This window comes from Callithrix jacchus, chromosome 13, assembly GCF_049354715.1.
Source record: "Callithrix jacchus isolate 240 chromosome 13, calJac240_pri, whole genome shotgun sequence".
NCBI lineage: Eukaryota > Metazoa > Chordata > Mammalia > Primates > Cebidae > Callithrix > Callithrix jacchus.
The window spans coordinates 78,186,034-78,204,898 of record NC_133514.1 but is presented as its reverse complement, the minus strand read 5'-3'; the positions used below and the strand labels follow the sequence as shown (position 1 = coordinate 78,204,898).

The window sequence follows — 18,865 nt, the reverse complement described above, 5'->3', positions numbered from 1 at the left end:
GTGACTCCCAGAAATAGGGATGCCAGTTTAGATAATATAAAAATAGAGGTCATGAGGGAAATGATTCAGGGTCAATATGACAATTCTAAGAATTGTAAGGGATCTATGAGAATATTGATGGCTGCTTGCTGGTATCATACATATACTAAAGACTACTGAGAGGCAATAGAATGATTTGATCTTGTAATAAAGATCCCGGGTAACTATGAGGCTCTTCAGGAAGGTGGTTGTTTTTTTTTTTTAACTGAGGTTTGCACTTTCTATTGATACCTGTATATTCCTTGTCCTAATGAGCTAATGCTAAGAAATCACTTCCCCATCTTTATTACAATCATGTCTAAATTAAGAAAGAGGAAACACGCTGGATAAGTACCCCAGAAACTCTCATGAATGAAGAATAAAGTGTATACATTTTACAGCACAGATTTTACAACACCTATTCTGACTCTGAGAAGACATTTTGGCTTACATTATCTTGGCTGTATTCCCAATAACTGGATACATGACTTCTAGAAAAAAATGAGGTCTTAATGCATTTATAGGAGACTTTCTCTTATCATGGCTTTTAATAATAACAACACTCTATATGTGATAACCCCCCAGCATAGTTTTACTACCACAAAATGCCCAAAAGTCAGAACATATTTTATTAAAAAGGGAATGACTGGTTTGACTTCTGAAAATATCATTTCTCCCTGATTGACCAATAAGGTAAACATGGTCAAGGTATCAGGAATATGGTTTCAGAAAACTACTGCCTTCCAGAATATTAAAAATCAAATGTATTATCTGTTGACTTTAATGGGTTTCCTGAGCTCTGTCACCTGAGAAGTTAAGCTCTAGAGAATACAGAGTTCTCTTTCAGGTTCATGGTCATTCTATGAAAATGGCACAAGTTTCTCTGTGGCTTTTGTGAAAGACAGATGAGGGAATTCCTAGAAAATGAGGCCAAGGTAGCATAGTAAGAGTGCTGTTTGAGGGTGGAGGAGTATTGGTGCCAATGGGAAAAAAAATTAAGGACACGTTATGACTGTGAAAGAAAATATTCTGAGGTCTGTCCAATCTCACTACTGAAAATTTGAAAAAATGGAAGTTGAGTTTTGAGTTCAGTTTATCCATCATTCACTGCTATAGAAAATGACATTAAGATGAGAAACATCAGACACCCCTGATTTTCTTAACTTTTTGTCCTCCCACCCCATGTGCTGCCTGAATCCCAGACTTTGGAGTGGGCACAACATCCCCTTTTCTGCACTCCAGCTCCTAGACTGATGAAAACCACTGACAAAAGTTGAAGGCCAATCTGAACTGCCATCAATGTTTGCTTCATAAACTCTTTCTGCTTTTCTATCCAGCCTCTCCTATTGTCCAATCACTTTGGCTCCACGAAAATAAATATCCTCTTTTCCTTTCTAATCCTCTATCTGTGCCCTTGACATCTTATCTTGTCCCTCCAGCTTCAGCATCATACTCCAATTTCCCCTCTTTTTCCTATTTAAAATTATTCTTTCTCCACTGACATTTCTCCCATCTTACAAACCTGCGTATATTGCCTTATCCCACACAGGAACAGTTGAAAAAGAATACCATTTTCCTTCTGTCTTTCTTCCTGAAGCTACGATCACTCTTTTCCCTACACAAACCTAATATTTTTATTTTCCTCCAGTTTTTTCCTGACACATTTGTTAAAGGTTGAATCTACTTTTACTGCCTCCACTTCCATGAGCCCTTGTTAGGTTGCTGCAATCTAGGCCTATGCCTTTGGCATTTTAATGGATCAATTCTCTAAGAGACTATTAATCACCTCCCAGGAGTCAGACTTTGGTCTATTTTTTCAGGCTTCATCCTATTTGATATCACCACAATTAATATCTGGCACTGTTGGTGACCCCTCTTTCTAGAAATTTCCTAGTGTTTTTGTTCTCTGATGCTGAGATCTCCTGGTTTTCTACCTGATATTCCTCTTTTTTGCAGCTTTCTCTTCTTCGTCCTCCCCCTTAAATGTATGTATTTCCAAAGTTCTGTGCTTAGTTTTCTCTATTCTATACAGGCTCACCCATTCCATGGCTCCAAAGTTGGATCTTTCCACTGTCTCAATTTCCTTCCTCCAACTTTTTCTTCAAACCATTCCTGGTTCTACCATTCTACTGAATGGAGAAATCACTCAAGTTGAGAAATCTAATCAACTCTTTCAGGCCGCATTTGACGTGACTTCTCAGAAGATGTGGACATTGTTGACCGTTATGCTCCTTACCTTCGGCTTCCCTGACACATCACTTCCTAGTTTCCTTCATTCTTTCTGGCACCTTCCTTGCTTCCTATGCAAGCCCTTCCTCTTCTACTCAACCAGTAAACATCCAACTTTTTCAAGGCACTCTACCCTTTATCACTCAGTATTTGCTTCCAGCTTCCATTACATCAAAATATGGAAGAATCACAAATGTTTACCTTTAGCCTATAACTCCATTGAGTTCCAGATGCACATGTGGCACCACCCCCAACAGAAGAATTGCCTATGTAGACCTCCTCTTAGATGTCACAAAGGAATCTCAAACTTAGTATTTTCAAAACAAACTCATGATATCTTCCCAAATCTGGTTCTCAACCTCCAAATCCTTCCAGTTGTACAAGAAGTCAGGTTTGACATCTTCTCTTTTATCAGGATTCAGCCATTACCAACATGCAGCCTATTTTACCTCCTAAATATCTCCCAAAGTTGTTCATTCCTCTTCATCTATATGACTACTATTTTAATGCAGATTAAGAATTCATCTAATTCATATTAGTGAGTATAAGTATTAATCTGTTATCCTTAAACATAGTTTAAAAATATTTTTAAATATTTAAAAAAATTTCGGGCCGGGTGCGGTGGCTCAAGCCTATAATCCCAGCACTTTGGGAGGCTGAGGCAGGTGGATCACGAGGTTAAGAGATCGAGACCATCCTGGTCAGCATGGTGAAACTCCGTCTCTACTCAAAATAAAAAAATTAGCTGGGCATGGTGGAGCGTGCCTGTAATCCCGGCTACTTGGGAGGCTGAGGCAGGAGAACTGCTTGAACCCAGGAGGCGGAGGTTGCGGTGAGCTGAGATTGCGCCATTGCACTCCAACCTGGGTAACAAGAGCGAAACTCCGTCTCAAAAAAAAAAAAAATTTCGAAAAGTAATACCAGTTTTCCAGTGGTTTCAGTCTGTCTGGAATACAGCCATAAATTCAGAAATAGGATGATAAAATGCTGCTTAACAGTGAGCAAAACTGTGATTTCAAAGCTATTATCACCTATGTAGTCCTGTTAACAATTTCTACTCCATTCTGACTGCAGTTTTGGCATAAACAAATCTGTTTTATTTACAAAATTAAGATTACGGATTTAACAAGTTTGAACACTGGGTTCCATATTTGAGAGGAAAACATGATTTTAGATGATTTCATGTTTAACTGTCCAGTACCTAACTTGTGTTTATAATAATGACCCAATTTTATAAGAACACATTCTGCTTGGTAAAGTCTGCTGTTTATGGTAAGGATGTTCACAATATATTTTTGAAAGTTTTTTTTTATCCACAAAAGTTTTAATGTTCCAGATATTCTTCCTCAACAACTTCACTTTTGGATAAAGCTGGATTAATAGGGTATTGCTGAACGTTACTGCATAAAAATTGCCACTGCCTACAGAGGAGGTAGGATTACAGTTCATGAATTTTCTTTGAAATGAATGGTTGGAGATAATGATCCATATTTAACAGCATAATTCAGTTCATATTCTGGTTTGTACTGCCAGCAATTAAGCAGCACAAATTTTTCAGCCAAAGTTTAAACAGCCTACTTGAAACTTCTCGAAAAACTAAAAGGAAAAGGGAAATCTATCCTAGGAGCATTATTTTCACTTCCCACTTCAGTGATAAAAATAATGTAAGTAGCTCTGTCTTTTTAATCGTATACATGAAGATGCCTAGACTAATGACAAATGGGTCACAGAAAGATAAATGTGGTGAAACAGACAACAGTAGAAACCATCCAAAGGCATTAAAATATTGACTGATGGGAGGAATCAATCAGAAACACACAAACAGAAAATGGCACAGAAGGATCTGAGCCATTTTCTAAGATCAAAGCGACTCCTGCGATCTCATTGTGACAATACCTGCTGTGGGAGAGTTTGCATGGTGAGACTTTTTTGGCAGGTTGAAGATCTGTTCACCAGGGTCAGGGGGAGGAATTGCATCTTGCCCTTGTCGTGCCTCTACGGGATCATATTCCTTCCCATCGTAGTTAGCATCATAGAATTTCTTAAACCACTGAATAAAATCCAGGTTGTCCTGGAAACGTCCTTTCACTAGCTTCTCCACTGGAATTACCTGAAACAGAAAATCACAATGTGAGTTACAAACCTCAGGTTTGTTTACATTTAACACAACTGAAGTGTTCCCTAAATATAACTATTTCCTACATGGCTACAATTACGACCACCAATCCCTTCCCTAACATCTCAGCCAGGTGTATTCTAAAATACAATTTTTCATCATATTAAAGAAAATGGTTCAGCAATCCCACTGCTGGGTATATACCCAACAGAAACGAAATCAGTATCTGAGAAAGATATCTGCACTTGTAAGTTTGTGGCAGTACTGTTTATAGTAGCTAAGATTTGGAGGCAACCTAAGTGTCCATCAATAGATGAATGGATAAAGAAAATGCAGTACATATACACAATGGATCACTATTCAGCCATAAAAAAGAATGAGACCCAGAACTGAAGATCATTATGCTAAGTGAAATAAGCCAGGCATAGAAGTACAAACATCACATGTTTTCACTTATTTGAGGGATCTAAAAATTAAAACAATTGAATTCATGGACATGGAGAGTAGAAGGATGGTTACCAGAGATGGAGAAGGGGGAGGTGGGGATGGTGATTGGGTACAAAAAAAATTAGAAAGAATGAATAAAACCTACTAGTTGACAGCACAACAGAGTGACAACAGTCAATAACAACTTAATTATACATTTTAAAATAATGAATGTAACTGGATTGTTTGTAACTCAAAGGAAAAATGCTTGAGGGAATAGATAACCAATTCTCCTTGATGTGCTTCTTTCACATTGCATGCCTGTATCAAAACACCTTCTGTACCCCATAAATATATACACCTACTATGTACACAAAAAAATTAAAAATAAAAAAAGTAACTAAACCAAAACATCATTGTTGGTTTTCTAGGAATATTTAGTACTTCTGAACAAGCCTGACAAAAGGAATATCCTTAGTTGTCATGAAGGGCTGGTCCCACTCATAGTACGTTTATTGTCAAAACGTCTCTCCAGAAAAACAGAGGCATGGGATGTTGTGCTATTTCAAGACTGAAAAGCTTTTTAAATGTCTTTGTAATATGTAGCCCAGTTGTGTTGGGATAAACTCTTACAAAGATAATAGTTACTAGAGAGTGTAAACGAGTAAGATTTAAATCAATAAAAACAGACACTGATCTAATGGTTCATACAAAACAAACTGAGCTTTCCCAGAGCTTATTTCCAATGTAGTGAGAGAGAAGTATGAAAACAACTAATCCCAGTACCAGGCCCAGTAATTCATGATAAAAAGAAATGGAAGTGGATAAAGGGGATCATAGAAGACACTCTGGAAGAGGAGGTGCACAGCATTCACATCACCTTCCAAGACAAATCTCAGCCCTTTGTGTAGTAACCTTTCCTACTCTAACCTAAAGAGTTAACTAGTACTCCCTATGGAGGTCTTATAGGTATCTTCAGAATTATTACAAGGACAAAATATGGCTTATGGCTTAGCTCCAATTCACCATTTTTGTTTGATTTTGCTTTTGTTTGGGACAGGGTCTCACTCGGTCCCCCAGACTGGAGGGCAGTGGTGTGATCTTGGCTCACTGCAGCCTCCACATCCCAGGCTCAAGCCTGGGAGAAGCTGGGATTACAGGTGTATGCCACTACCGCATGGCTTTTTTTTTTTGTATTTTTAGTAGAGATGGGGTTTCATCATGTTGGCCAGGCTGGTCTCGAACTCCTGACCACAAATGATCCCCCCACCTCGGCCTCCCAAAGTGCTGGGATTACAAGCATGAGCCACCGTGCCTGGCCTCTAATTCACCATTTTTAAAAACTTTCATTTTAGGTTCAGGGGTGTATACGCAGGCAAGTTTCATAGGTAAATTCATATCACAGGTGTTTGTTGTACAGATTATTTCATGGCCCAGGTATTAAACCTAGTACCCAGTAGTTGTTTTGCCTGATCCGCTCCCTCCTCCCACCCTCAATCCCACACCAAGCCCCACTGTCTGTTGTTCCTCTCTTTGTGTCCATGCGTTCTCAGCATTTGGCTCCCACTTATAAGTAAGAACATGTGGTACTAGTTTCTGTCCCTGCATTAGTCTGCTGAGGATAATGGCCTCCAGCTCCATCTGTGTTCTCACAAAAGACTGGAATCTCATTCTTTTTTATGGCTGCCTAGTATTTCATGATGTATAGGAATCACATTTTCTTTATCCAATCTGTTACTGATAGACATTTAGCTTGATTCCATATCTTTGCTATTGTGAATAGTGCTATAATAAACATTCACATGCATGTGTCTTTATGGTAGAATGATTTTTATTCCTTTGGGTATATACCCAATAATAGGATTGCTGGGTAGAATGGTAGTTCTGTTTTTAGCTCTTTGAGGAATCGCCACATTGCTTAATGAACTAAATTATACTCCTATCAACAGTGTATAAGCATTTCCTTTTCTCCACAACCTCACCATCATCTGTTATTTTTTGACTTTTTAGTAATACCATTCTGACTGGTGTAATTCACTATTTTCTGAAAGAAAATGGAAATGTATCTAGCTACGTGAATTGTATTATCACTGGATTCTTACCTTTAACATCTTCAGGTGGGAATACTAGCTGAATGTAAATCATCAGATAGTTACAAAGCTAGAGTGTGAGTCAGATTGTGAGAGTATCTGAATGTGTTTGAGCGTGTAAGCATGTGATTCAGACAAGCACACAGCTCACAGCTTTGCTATGTGACAATATGAATAGAAGCTATAGAAATTAAACTTTCAACAAGGCTTTGACACTATGGGAGCTATGTATCATTGATATCCTAAAATTATCAATAGGACTACTTTAAAAAATGTAGAAAGACCTTACATATCAATGAAAACTTGGAAGAGAAAAGCAACTGAAGCATGCATTAAACTAAATTAATTAGCAATAAATTTTGCAAAAATGTTTTTTATGCAGCTAAAATAGAAGCTACACCAAGTACAGAGCAAAATAAAGAGAAGCAATGTTTTGGAAGAGGCCATATTTTTCAAGAAGATTCTTCTGGTAATAGGCTTTGTTGGTGATATTTTGCTCTTCTCTCACTTCCCTAAACTTCAGTGAAGTCTGCTTACAAGGCAGAATTCCTGCCTCATGTGCACTCAATTGTTTTACATTTTTTATTTTTTATTTTAGAGACAGAGTCTAACTCTGTTGCCCAGGCTGGAGTGCAGTAGTGAGATCATACCTCACTGCAGCCTCTAACTCCTAGGCTCAAGAGATTCTCCTGCCTCAGCCTCCTGAGTAGCTGAGACTACATGTATGTGCCACTGAACCTGGCAATTAAAAAAAAATTTGTAGAGATGGGGTCTTGCAATGTTGACCAGGCTGGTCTGGAACTCCTGGCCTCAGGTAATCCTCCCACCTTGGCCTCCCAATGTGCTGGGATTACAGGTATGAGCCACTGTGTTCAGCCTCAGTTGACTTTTAATTGTGTTATTTAATCACTTATATGTCTTCTGAGTTTAAAATTTTTGTTTATACTGATATTGTTAGAAATCAACTTTTTAAGAGACTTTTCAGAGCCTAAGCCCTTTTAACTAACAAACTACTATATTCTGTCTATTGCAAGACATGAAAATGTATAAATAGTTTTAGACACTGGTGGTACATTAGCTGTTAAAAGAAGGCATTTACTCCTGTTGACTTAATTTTGCGTTCTCTATCAACATGAAAGCTTCAGGGACAGAAGTTCAAAATCTGAAGTGGCAAGCAAAAGCACAGAACTTTCCATCATGCCATCAGGCTATGACACACATGAATGAGGGTACTTAATGCTGTCTCTCACAGGATTTTTGGATAAAATTACTGCACACTAAAGCTAGAGAGACTAACAAAGACCATCATGGCCAGTCTCCTTCTACTGCAAGAATTTTTTTCTTCAACATTCTTAACTGCTCCTCCATTCTGTGTGTATATACTTCTAGAGAGATACGGGGCCCACTAATTTGATATATAACAAGTTCCATCAATAAACATATGAAAAGGTGTTTATTTTCTTTCTAATCTAGAAGAATGTATAGAGAAATGAATGAAGAAGACAAAAGAGGTATTATAAAAGTAAGGAGAACCTATATATCCCTAGTTCTGAGTACATATGGGAAGAGCTAATTGGAAATTAACCAGGACAAAGAACCTAAAGTTGGAAAGAACCCAAAGGGCTAAGATGTTAAAGAGAATGTATGTTTTTTTTTTTTGTTTGTTTGTTTGTTTGAGACGGAGTTTCACTCTTGTTACCCAGGCTCGATCTCGGCTCACCGCAACCTCCGCTTCCTGGGTTCAGGCAATTCTCCTGCCTTAGCCTCCTGAGTAGCTGGGATTACAGGCACGCGCCACCGTGCCCAGCTAATTTTTTGTATTTTTAGGAGAGACGGGGTTTCACCATGTTGACCAGGATGGTCTCGATCTCTTGACCTTGTGATCCACCCGTCTCGGCCTCCCAAAGTGCTGGGATTACAGGCTTGAGCCACCGCACCAGGCCGAGAATGTATGTTTTGAAATAAAAATTCCGAGAAAATGAGAAGTCAGGATTTTCTTAGTATATTGATAAGAATGTCACTATTTAAGAAGATATTAATTGCATTAGCTAACAAAATACATAGTGTATCAAACTTCCCTTTAATCTCTATCTTTTATAACCTGGTATTTTATTTTTCGTTTGCATAACCTATTTATGACCACTGTTTATTCAAAGAAGTTTTCCATTTCTCCCCTGCTGTTTTATCTCTTTTCCCTTATTCAAAATTCATTTATTTCCAAGCTCATTCATGCTAAGAGATATATCCTAAATAAGGAACATAGATTAAACATGTATTTAAATAGCAGTAAACATGCAGAAAAAGACTGAGTTTTAGCAATAATTCCTTATTGACAGAAAAAGTACTCCAGGACAAAAGTATAATAACTCATGGGAAAAACAGGGCAATTTATGAGCATTGAGAATCTGAGCGCACACACTATACTGGACACTGTCCTCATGTCAACTTTGTAACCATGGATAAGAGGTTTTTAGTCCCATTGTACAGATAGGTAAAATGAGACTCAAAGAATTTAAATAACTTGCTCAAGTCATGAAGCTGGGATTCAAACCCATGCTGTTTCCACCATGACATTTTATTTCCCCAAAGGAACAAAATACAAAGAACCACAGTGGCATCTGGCAAACATAAAAGTTTCTCATCTGCAGTGCTAAATATAACTAATAACACTTTAACATTTGTGAGCCCTGCTAGTTTTTAAGTCTACCGGCTACGAGTTTAGAAAATCTGAAATGAAAGCCTCATAAAAATACAAGAAGTTAGAGCAAAGCTTTATGCTAGGGACAGACCCTAGCCTACTGTTGAGATATCAAGATATATCCCATTGGTGTGCTCCTGGACTTTTGCATTTATGCACAAAAACAATTTTAAGGAAAAAATACCACATTTTATGGAGCTACAAGTCTCCTACCTTATCAACGTTCATTCGTTTAAATGATGCTTGCAGAAGTTTAAAATTGTGAATATACTCATGTTCCAGCTTTGCTTGAAATTTTACTTTCTTCAAACTAATGCAGCCTGGGAAGAGCATGTCCATGAACTGGCAATAGGCCGCTCCTGGAAAGAAACAAGAACAGTACTGGAGTGAGTCTTATGGTACCCAGATGTGGTAAAGGACTGCTAGGCTGGAAGGAGACTGTGCTTACAGGTGTCATCATCACTCCTGGCCGCATGTGTCCCTCTTACCATCGCGCTTACAACTCCTTGTCCACAGTAGCTGGGTGCTAGAGGGAAGGGACTGCTACCTCAACAATGTAGCACCTGACACTTCCCAACCCTAACCACTGTGTACTGGACTACATGCCTCAGAGTATCACCAGGTTCCACAACCAACAAACAGAACCTCATACTATAATGCCAAGGAAACCAGGGCAAGAGGAGCTCTTCCTAGCTTCTACTAGGGAAAAGAAATAAACACTTTCTTCCACCTGGCTACCAACTGCTCCAAGTCATCAAAATAAACTTAAGAGGAAAAAGAGGAAAATATAAACACGAGATAACTACAAAAGTTCTCATGAAATGTGTAGCTCAAAAAATACACATATGCTCAAGCTCTTTTATATATACAGTTGTATTCACAAAACCACATAGGAAAAACATAAGCCAATTAATACCAACTTAAGTATTAAGTATCATTAAGTATTACTTATGCTTATTATTATTACTTATTAAGTATTAGATTGGTAAATTTAATTGCTAAATTTTATTATAAGCCAAATTAATACCAATTTAATTCCAGTCCAGAGCAATGGGGTCTCCATATGAACATGAAGTATGAAGACACAGATACTGAAACTTACAGAAGTTCAGAGTCATGTTGTTTATGACTGAGAAACATGACAGAAATATCCAATGAGCCCCCTGAGGAAATGATCATAGAAAAAGGGGACTTTTTAAAACAATATGAAGAACTCTTTGAACATGACCACTAGAACTGGGAAATCCTGGCAAGCTGTGTTTACTGATTCATATCTTCCTTCTAGTAAAGGTAATGACATTTAGGAAAACAAATTAGAAGCCAGAATGATTCTTTTTCTTTAATAAGAAAGGAAACCAAGTGGTAGGAATAGGTACAAGCCACGATTTTTAGGTTTTCTTCCTTTGTTATCTCCAGATCTCTTGGTCCATTTCTATGATGTGCCCATGATCAGTCTTTTTGGAACATGAAGTGCCTCTCCTCATCCTTCACACCACCAAGGCTTCTGCGAAGAGCCAGTCCTTCCACTTGGGTGACTCACTTTAAGAAGGAAGGACTACTCTATCTCTTATGTGAAATAAAGGTTAGGCATCCTTTACTGAGACAGGAATCTCAGATAAGAGGGAACAAGACACCAAGAATGTAAGGGTTGCTAGAACAGGAAATGTTGGGGCAACTCCTATCTTGCAGGTAAGAACGTAAGGTGATGAAATATAGGCCATAACAAGTATCTCCAGATTCTCTGCATTTGGCTTTCCTTTAGATAAAATACCCTGAATATTAACTAGTAAGTTCCTAGTCAAGCAGATGGGTTCTCTTAAAAACAAGACAAAATAAAACAACTGCTTTCCCCCTAAAAAAGAAGACACTGGGGGAGGTAAGAGAAACATCATGATTGGGAGGCTATTCTTTGAGTCATCATTCACTAACCAGTTCTTTCTTTTGAAGGGTCGCCGGATGGAGCAAATTCCAATAGCCTCTTTAACATTATTTTTAAACGTATGGGAGTATTGAAACACAACTGTCTATTACCTGGTCTTTAAGTTATTTTCACTTTTGTAGAGTTTAGCATAAAATTTATCTATGGAAACCCAGATACTATATACTCTTAAAATTAACCAACCAAATCCCTCATGTTTCAGATTTAAAAAAGAAATAACAGCTTTTGAAACAAAAAACAAAAACCCTCTTCCATATAGTGAGGGAAGGAAGGCAAAATCATCTCTAGTGTCATCATTCAGAGATAACCACTTGAAACATCCTGGTATATGCCATTCTAATCCTCTTTGAAAGGGAGTGTGTTTGTGTGGTTTCTTAAAAATGTGATCCTGTTTTAAAAATGTAATCATATTATATCATTTTTTAATGTAAACTTTCTGAAACTCAACAGACCATGATTCTCTTTCTGCATCATTTAATATGCTCTACCAATATTTTAAATGGCTTTCTTATTTTAATGTCTTGCTTATCAACTTTACTGAACCAAGAATACATAAATATTCATGCATATTTCTGTCAAGTACTTTTATGGTCTCAAGTTTTACATTTAAATTCTGAATCCATGTGGAATTTATTTCTGTCTATGATATAAAGTATGGTTCTAATTTTAGTCATTCCAAATGTTGGTGGAAATCTGTCACTTTTGGCTCCCCAGCATTTGGACACCTACGACCTGGGGAGATGCTACAGTGCCGTTCCACCACAGAAGCTGAAGGTAGGCAGGCATCCCTTTCCTCTCACAGCAATACGGATGCAGGCCCATGGCCTAGGCTCTGTGTTTCAAGCCTGACTCGGTCTCTGAGTTGAGGGAATTACATAAATACACAGGGACCATTAGAGTTTAGTTGTGGTGGCAGTGGTGGGGTCTAAAGTCCTGAGCAGCAAGAGCAGCACAGTATCATCCTATTCTTGTGACGCAAGGGAGGCTGTGTTCCCAGCTCCTTAGCATCCTTTGGTTCCTGTCCATCTTCTGAGCTTGGCTTTCTGTTGACTCTGAGCTACCCAACATTTTTCCTATAGATTCCTCTTCTGCTTAAGCCTGCCAGGATTAACTTCTGCTATTTTCAACTCAAACCACTGACTGATAAAGTTAGCTAGGTGTTGAACATCACAACTTAATAGATAATCTATTCCTTCCCCACTGATAAGAAGCACTATTTTTACTACATATTGCCTTTCTAATACATGTACTTAGGTCTCTAGAAAGAGAGAAGAGGAGGAGGGGAAATTATTCTATAGATAGTAATACATGTATTACTATCTATATAATATATATATTATATATTTATAGAATAATTTCCCTTCCTCTTATTCTCAAAATTTTCCTAAATTTTATCATGTATTTATTCTTTCCACTATATTTTTGAATTTGTTATTCATGGTATATAAAAAATAATAGCTTTCAAAAAATAGGTATCTTATTAATTTGTATTTTGTTTTTAGTAGATAAATAATTATACATATTATGGGGTATAGTGTGATGTTTTAATACTTATATACTTTGAGTAATAATCAAATCAGGCTGTCATATCCATCACCTCATAAATTTATCACTTCTTTGTGGTGAAAACATTTAAAATCATCTCCTCTAGCTATTTTTTTCCCAAGTGGCTGCAAAATATTTCACTTGGTATTTCACCATTGCTTATTTAACCTTGTGCTTGTTTTCTACTTTTTCTCAATTATAAATAATGCTACGATTTGAAAAACTTGTCTTGAGAAAGGTCAACATAAGGTCAAGGGAGATGTTGGCTCTAAATAACACTCCTGGGATTTGAGGGCAAGAGGGATATGAAATATACAACACAATATTGTTACCATAGTCACCATACTGTATAACAAATAGAATGCCTAGAACTTATTCCTCCTACCTAAATGTAACTTTGTACCCACCGACCAATCTCTCTCCATTCCTCTTTCCCCTCGAAATCATTATTCTACTCTATTTCTAAGAGATCGACTCTTTTAGATTCCACATGAAGATTGTGCAGTATTTGTCTTTCTGTGCCTTGCTTACTTCACTGACTATAACGTCCTCCGCGCTCATCCATGTGGCCACAAATGACAAGATTTCATTTTTTAGTGTGCCTAAACAGTATTTCATTGTGTATTTGTATCACTTTTAAAAAATCCATTCATCACACTGATGGACACTTAGGTTGATTCCATATCTTTGTTATTGTCAGCAGTGCTACAATAATCATGAGTGCAGATATCTCTTGGACATACCGATTGAATTTCCTTTGGATATATACCCAGTTATGGGATTGCTAGATCATATGGTAGTTCTATTTTTAATGTTTTGAGGGGGTCTCTATATTGTTTTTTATAATGGGTATATGAATTCACATTTCTACCAACAGTGTATGAGAGTTCTCCTTTCTCCATATCCATGCCAACTTTTTTGTCATTTTGATAATAGCCATTCCTTTTATTTATTTATTTATTTATTTATTTATTTTTTCCTGATACAGAATCTTGCTCCATCTCCCAGGCTGGAGTGCAGTGGCCTGATCTTGGCTCACTGCAACCTCTGCCTCCTAAGTTCAAGTGATTCTCATGACTCAACCTCCCAAGTAGCTGGGACTACAGGCACCCGCCACCATGCCCGGCTAACTTTTGTACTTGTAGAACAGAAGGGGTTTCACCATGTTGGCCACGCTCGTCTTGAACTACTGACCACAAGTGATCTGCCCACCTCGGCCTCCAAAAGTGCTGGGATTACAGGTGTGAGCCAATGTGCCCAGTGTCTTTTTGATAATAGCCATTCTAACTGGGGTGAAGTGATGTCTCACTGTGGTTCCTATTGTATCTTCCTGATGATTAGTGATGTTGAACATTTTCTCCTATACCTGTGGCCATTTGTATGTTTTCTTTTGAGAAATGTCTAAGTCTTCTGCCCATTTTTTATTTAGTTCTTTTTTCTATTGAGTTGTTTGAGTTCCTTATATTAGCCCCTTGTCAGATGAATAGTTTGCACATATTTTCTCCCATTCTGTAGGTTGTCTTTTCACTCTGTTGATTGTTTCCTTTGAGGTGAAGGAGTTTTGTTTAATATAATCCTATTTGTTTATTTTTGCTTTTGTTGGCTGTGCTTTTAAGGTCTTATCCAAAAAAATCTTTGCTTAGATCAATGTCATGAAGTATTTCTCTTATGTTTTCTTCTAGCAGTTTTATCATTTTAGGTCTTTCACTTAGTCTTTAGCCCATTTTGATTTGATTTTTTTTAATGTGGTAAGAGACAGGGATCTAGTTTAATTCTTCTGCACATGGATAGCCAGGTTTTTTGGCACCATTTATGAAGAGACTGTCTTTTCCCTATATTCCTTTCACCATGGTCAAAAATAAGTTGGCTATAAATGTGTGGATTCATTTCTGTGTTCTCTATTCTGTTGGATTGTTCTATGCACCTATTTTCAGGTAATATGATTTGGATCTGTGTCCCCACCCATATCTCATCTTCAACAGTAATCCCCAATTTTGGAGGTGGGGCCTGGTGGGAGGTGACTGGATCATGGGGGCAGTTTCTCATCAATGGTTTAGCACCATCCCTTCAGTGCTATTCTTATGATAGCGAGTAAGCAGTGAGTTCTCATAAAATCTGGTTGTTTAAAAGTCTGTAGCAAATGTAAAGCAACTTCCCCATCCCTCCCTTGTTCCTGCTCTGGCCACCTAAGATGTGCCTGCTTTCCCTTTGCCTTCTGCCATGACTGGAAGCTTGCTGAGGCCTCCCCAGAAGCAGAAGCCAACATGCTTCCTGTACAGCCTGCAGAACTATGAGCCTATTAAGCCTCTTTTCTTTACCCAGTCTCAGATATTTCTTTATGTCAATGCAAGAACAGGCTACTACATCATGCCAGTACAATGCTGTTTTGACTACTTCAGCTTTGTAGTGTATTTTGAAGTCAGGCAATGTGATGCCTCCAGCATTTTTTTTTTTTTTAATACAGATGCGGTGGGAATGGGGGGACAGTCTACTTGTTGCCAAGGAGATAAATGGAGTCAAAGGAACCCACCCATCTACTGCAGTCCCCTCCAGCATTGTTCTTTTTGCTCACTATATCTTTGGTTATTCAGGGTCTTTTGTGGTTCCATGCGAGCTTTAAAATTACCTTTTTCTATTTCTGTGAAGAATGCCATTGGCATTTTTGTAGGAATTGCATTGAATCTATAGACAGCTTTGGGTAGTATAGGTTGAGTAGACCTTATCCAAAATGCTTTGGACTAGAAGTATTTTCAAATTTCAGCTATTTTAGGATTTTGGAATATTTGCATACATACAATGACATATCTAGAAGACAGGACCCAAGTCTAAACATGAAAATCATTTATGGTTCATATACACCTTATACACATACCCTGAATGTAATATTATACAACACTTTTAATAATTTTGTGCATAAAACAAGTTTAAATGTGTTTTGACAGTGACCTGTCACATAAGATTAGGTGTGGATTTTTCACTTGTGGTTATGTCAGAACCAAAACGGTTTCAGATCTTGAAGCATTATGATTTTTGGATTAGAGATGCTCAACCTGTATGGAGATTTTAACAACTGATTTTTCCAATACATAAACATGGCATAGGTTTCCATTTATTTATGTCCTCTTCAATTTCTTTCACTAATGGTTTATATGTTTTCACTGTAGAAATCTTTTACCTCTTTGGTTAAATTTATTCCTGTCTTACTTTTTTGCTAGTGATTCTAAGAGGTACTGCTTTCTTAATTTCTTTTTCAGATAGTTTGCTATCAGCCTGTAGAAATGCTGCTGACTTCTGTTATGTTGATTTTGTATCCTGAAACAAAATTTGTTTATTAGTTCTAACAGTTTTTTTTTAAATTGAGTTTTTAGGGATATATAAATATATAATCACGCTGTCTCCAAACAGTTTGACTTTCTATTTTTTTTTTTTTTGAGACGGTATCTCACTCTACCTCCCAGGCTGGAGTACAGTGGTGTGATTTTGGCTTGCTGCAACCACTGCTTCCTGGGTTCAAGAGATTCTCCTGCCTCAGCCTCCCGAATAGCTGGGACTACAGGTGCCGCCACCATGCCTGGATCATTTTTGAGTACTTTTAGTAGAGATGGGGTTTCATCATGTTGGCCAGGCTGGTCTCAAACTCTTGACCTCAACTGCTCTGCCTGCTTTGGCCTCCCAAAGTGCTGGGATTACAGGTGTGAGTCACCATGCCTGGCCCTGACTTATTCTTTTCTAATTTGGATGCCTTTTATTTCTTTCTCCTTTCTAATTACTCTGGCTAGGACTTCCAGAACAATGTTGAATAGAAGTGGTTAAAGTGGACAACCTTGTTCCAGATCTTAGAGGAAGAGTTGTGTTTTTTTTTTTTTTTGAGACGGAGTCTCACTCAGTCACCCAGGCTGGGGTGCAATGGCATGATCTCGTCTCACTGCAACCTCGGCCTCCCTGGTTCAAGCGATTCTCCTGCCTGAGCCGCCTGAGCCACCTGAGTTGCAGGGACTACAGGCACATGCCACCATGCCCGGCTAATTCTTTTTTGTATTTTTAGTAGAGACGGGGTTTCACCATGCTTGTCAGGCTGGTCTTGAACACCTGACCTTGTGATCTGCCTGCCTGGGACTCCCAAACTGCTGGGATTACAGGTGTGAGCCACAGCACCCAGCCAGAGGAAGAGTTTTTACAACTTTTGTTGGCTCAGTCTCATGCTAGCTGTGGTTGTGTCATAGATGGCCTTTATTGTGTTGGGGTATAGTCCTACAATATTTAATTTTTTGAAAGCTTTTATCATAACGATATGTTAAATTCTATTAAATGCTTTTTATGTATCTATTGTATTGAAATAATCAGAATTTTTGTCCTTGATTCTGTTAATGTCATGTATCATGTTTATTGATTTATGCACATTGAATTATCCTTGAATCTTTGGAATGAATTGCACCTGATCATAGAGAATGATGCTTTTAACGTGCTGTACAATTCAGTTTTCTAATATTTTAGTGAGAATTTTTGCATCTATGTTTATCAAGGAGATTGGCCTGTATTTCTCTTTTCTGCTGTGTCCTTGTCTGGTTTTGGTGTCAGGGTAATGCTGACTTCATAGAACGAGTTTGAAAGAATTCCCTTCTCTTCAACTTCTTGAAATAGTTTGAGAACATTAGTTTTTCTTTCAATGTTTGACAGAATTCAGCAGTGAAGCCATCAGGTCCTGGGCTTTTATTTGTTGGGAGACTTTATTACTGATTCAATCTCATTACTACTTCTTCATGATTCAATGAAAAAGGCTGTATATGTCCAAGAACTTATTGATTTCTTCTAGGTTTTGCAATTGGCTGGTGTATAGCTGTCCATAATTCTCTTATGATCCTTTGTATTTCTGTGGTATCGGTTGTAATGTCTCCATTTCTATCCTTTTTTTGAGTCACCTCTTTTTTTCTTCATCCAACTATTTTCCTTTCAGCACTTTGAATATGTCATTCCATTCTCTTCTGGCATTCAGGTTTCTACTGAGAAGTCTGCTGATATCTTATAGAGATTTTCTTATATGTGACTTGATGCTCTCCTCTTGCTGCTTTTAAAATGATCTCTTTTGTGGCTCACACCTGTAATCCCAGCACTTTGGAGACTGAGGCAAAAGGATCACTTGAAGCCAAGGGTTTGAGACTAGCCTGGGCAACAAAATGAGACACTGCCTGTACAAAATAAATAAATAAATAAATAATTTAGTTTGATTATAGTGTGCTTTGGGTAAGACATCTTTGAATTGAATCTGTTTGGGATCCTTTGAGCTTCATGAATCTGGATTTCTATTATCTCTCTCAAGACTTGGAAAGTTTGCAGCTATTATTTTAGCTTTCTGTGCTTTTTCTCCATTTCTTTTCCATCTGCAAACCCTATAATGCAGATATTTGTTTGCTTAATGGTGTCCCAGGAGTTCCACAGGCTTTCTTTGCTCTTTTAATTTTTTTTTTCTTTCTTCTGACTGGGTTACTTCAAATACTTCTCTACAAAGTTCAAAAATTGTTCTGCTTGATCTAGTCTGCTGTTAAAGCTCTCAATTGTATTTTAAATTTTATTTACTGAATTCTTCAGCGCTAAGATTTCTGGTTGGTTCTTTTTATGATATCTCTTTATCATTCAGATCATGAATTGCTTTCCTGATTTAGTTGAATTGTTTATTTGTGCTCTCTTATAGTGTACTGAATTTTCTTAAGATTACTTTGAATTCCTTTTCTGGCAATTCATAAACTTGTATTTCTTTAGGATCTGTTACTGGAGAATTATTGTGTTTCTCTGGTGGCATCAGGTTT

The 18,865-nt window shown here is 37.7% G+C and overlaps 1 protein-coding gene across 3 annotated transcripts in view; it reads right to left on the bottom strand.

Moving 5' to 3' along the window:
- Window positions 1-18,865, bottom strand: part of MAPRE2 (microtubule associated protein RP/EB family member 2) — a 179,334-nt gene that overhangs the window by 37,451 nt on the left and 123,018 nt on the right. For all 3 annotated transcript variants that reach the window (XM_003734635.6, XM_008979707.5, XM_002757161.5), the window contains 2 exons: window positions 9,791-9,936; window positions 4,144-4,357 (listed from right to left, as the gene is read on the bottom strand). In XM_003734635.6, coding sequence (XP_003734683.1) covers window positions 4,144-4,357; window positions 9,791-9,936 — 360 coding nt within the window. The remainder of the gene's footprint in view (window positions 1-4,143; window positions 4,358-9,790; window positions 9,937-18,865) is intronic.